Consider the following 2,500-nt stretch of genomic DNA (forward strand, 5'->3'; position numbering starts at 1 on the left):
ATAAGAAAAATGTCAATTTATAGAAATAAAAGAAAAGAAAAGATTAATCAGTGAAAAGTAAAGTGCTACAGGATTGGTATTTGAATGCATTAATTACATGTGAAAGGGTACTAACTCCACTGACCCAGGACAGTACACCTGACGTGGTTTGTTTCATCCCACCGCTGCCACCAGTGTTACAGAAATGTTATAGTCAGATATAATGTTATTCACCTACGTGTGAATCTCGCTCCAGCCTCTCTCTCTCTCTCTCTCTCTCTCTCTCTCTCTCTCTCTCTCTCTCTCTCTCTCTCTCTCTCTCTCTCTCTCTCTCTCTCTCTCTCTCTCTCTCTCTCTCTCTCTCTCTCTCTGTGTGTGTGTGTGTGTGTGTGTGTGTGTGTGTGAAGGATCAGGAGCTCTGCCAGTATATTTTGACAAACAAATTGTGGCTTTAACAGTCTGTTGGTTCCTTAGATACAAGTGTGTACAGCAATGCCACGTATGGCTTGGAACACTCTTGAGCCCTCTATATGCGGCTCACTTACTGGCACTCCGTCCGCCAGCTTCTGCTTGCTAACATGGTGACCAGCTATTCAGTACAGGAACTCTTTCTAATTCAGTTGTTACATATGTTAGAGAATTATATAATACATGATAGTACTAATACAGCATATCATGATAGAACATGCATACATATATAGGTGTCACCATAAGTTTATATATATATATATATATATATATATATATATATATATATATATATATATATATATATATATATCTGTGTGTGTGTGTGTGTGTGTGTGTGTGTGTGTGTGTGTGTGTGTGTGTGTGTGTGTGTGTGTGTGTGTGTACAGCAACAACTCATTTCCCATACCGAACCTTGAGAACGATGCTGAACTCAGCGTGGTTCTCATGGCACAGCTACGGGAGGAAGAAATACAGATGAAAAATTATATGGAAACCAAGCTGACCTCAACCTGCCTTCCACGCTGTGTATGAGGAAAGAAGGAAAAAGAGAGAAAACTATGGTATAAAAATTCATACTCTAACATCACCCAAGGCACTGACCCCACTGACCCAGATATCTGGCGTTATTCGTTATGTACCTAATACACTGACCACAATGACCCACCTCCCCAGGAACAAACATTGTTCATTATGAAGGTAGATGTTGATGGATATACGAGTAGTTGGAAGAGTTTGTCTAGGCAAGGTGCAACCACGGGTTCAAAGTTTCGTAGAACAATAGGAGGGATTCCATCATGCCATAAGCTTTCCGAGGATTAATACTAGCGAGGGCATGGAAAAACATCACTGCAAAGGATCTTCACAGGTAACATGAAGTAGTTGGAGGGTGGAGGAGAGGGAGGAACAAGCTGTGAATCATCCGAGGTAGAGTTTTTACCAAATGTTTGAACGAAAAATTCAGTACTAGAGACAGATGAGATGGCAGTGGTGCCATCAGTTTGAAATAAAAGAGGGAAAGATGAAAAAGTAAAGTTATTGGAGATGTTTTTGGTTAGGTGCCACAAGTCATAAGGAGCGTTAGAGCTTGAAAGGTTTTGACACTTTCAATTAATGAAGTTTTTGGCTAGTTGGAGAACAGACTTAGCATGATCTGGACAGAAATATAAAGTGCATAAGATTCAAGTGATCGATGGCTCAAGTACCTTTTGTAGGCCGCCTCTCTATCATGTATGGCACGAAAAACAGGCTGTGATAAACCAAGGTTTGGAAGGTTTAGGTCGCGAGGAAGAGTGAGGAATGTACACGTTCATGCCAGACACTATCACTGTTATTCTGTCAGTACACAGAGATGAGTCTCTGACACAGAAGCAGTAGTCATTTTATGAAAAAAAATCAGCATAATAACCTCCTCAGTTCCCGCCAAACAGCAGCGGCAAAACGCCAGAGGGACCTCCGCTTTGGGGATCCTGAAGAAGGATTGGAGCGATAGAACAAGATAGAAATATGAGGTTGTGATCGGAGGAGCCCAACGGAGAAGACAGAGTGACAGCATAAGCAAAAGGATTAGAAGTAAGGAAAAGATCAAGAATGTTGGGTATATGTCCAAGACGGTCGGGAATACGAGTAGGGCATTGCACCGGTTGGTCTAGGTCGTGGAGGATAGCAAAGTTAAAGGCTAGTTCACCAGGATAGTCAGTGAAGTGAGAGGAAAGTCAAAGGTGGTGGTGAATATAGAAGTCTCCAAGAATGGAGATATCCGCGAGAGGAAAGAGTCAGGATGTGCTTCACTTTGGAATTTAAGTAGTCAAATAATTTCTTTTATGGTCAGAGGAGTTAGGTGAGAGGTAAAGAGTAAAGATATATTTAGTTTGAGAGTGACTCTATTGTCGTAGCCAGGTGGTGGAAAATTTGGAAGATTCAAGAGTGTGGGTACGAGAGCAAGACATTGCGAACAGACATCATCCAGCTTTGGATTGAAAGTGAGTAAAGAGAAAGTGGAACTGAAGAGAGAAGGGGCTACTGTCAATTGCTTCAAACACCTGTGTTTCGG

At 41.6% G+C, this 2,500-nt stretch overlaps 1 protein-coding gene across 1 annotated transcript in view; it reads left to right on the forward strand.

Annotated features, from left to right (window-relative positions):
* LOC135103257 (uncharacterized) overlaps window positions 1-500 on the forward strand; it is an 8,547-nt gene extending 8,047 nt beyond the window's left edge. The window contains exon 6 of the mRNA XM_064009302.1: window positions 438-500. Within this exon, the coding sequence (XP_063865372.1) occupies window positions 438-500 (63 nt within the window). The remainder of the gene's footprint in view (window positions 1-437) is intronic.
* The last annotated feature ends 2,000 nt before the right edge of the window (window positions 501-2,500 follow it).

Source organism: Scylla paramamosain, chromosome 9 (assembly GCF_035594125.1).
Source record: "Scylla paramamosain isolate STU-SP2022 chromosome 9, ASM3559412v1, whole genome shotgun sequence".
In the NCBI taxonomy this organism is placed as follows: Eukaryota; Metazoa; Arthropoda; class Malacostraca; order Decapoda; family Portunidae; genus Scylla; species Scylla paramamosain.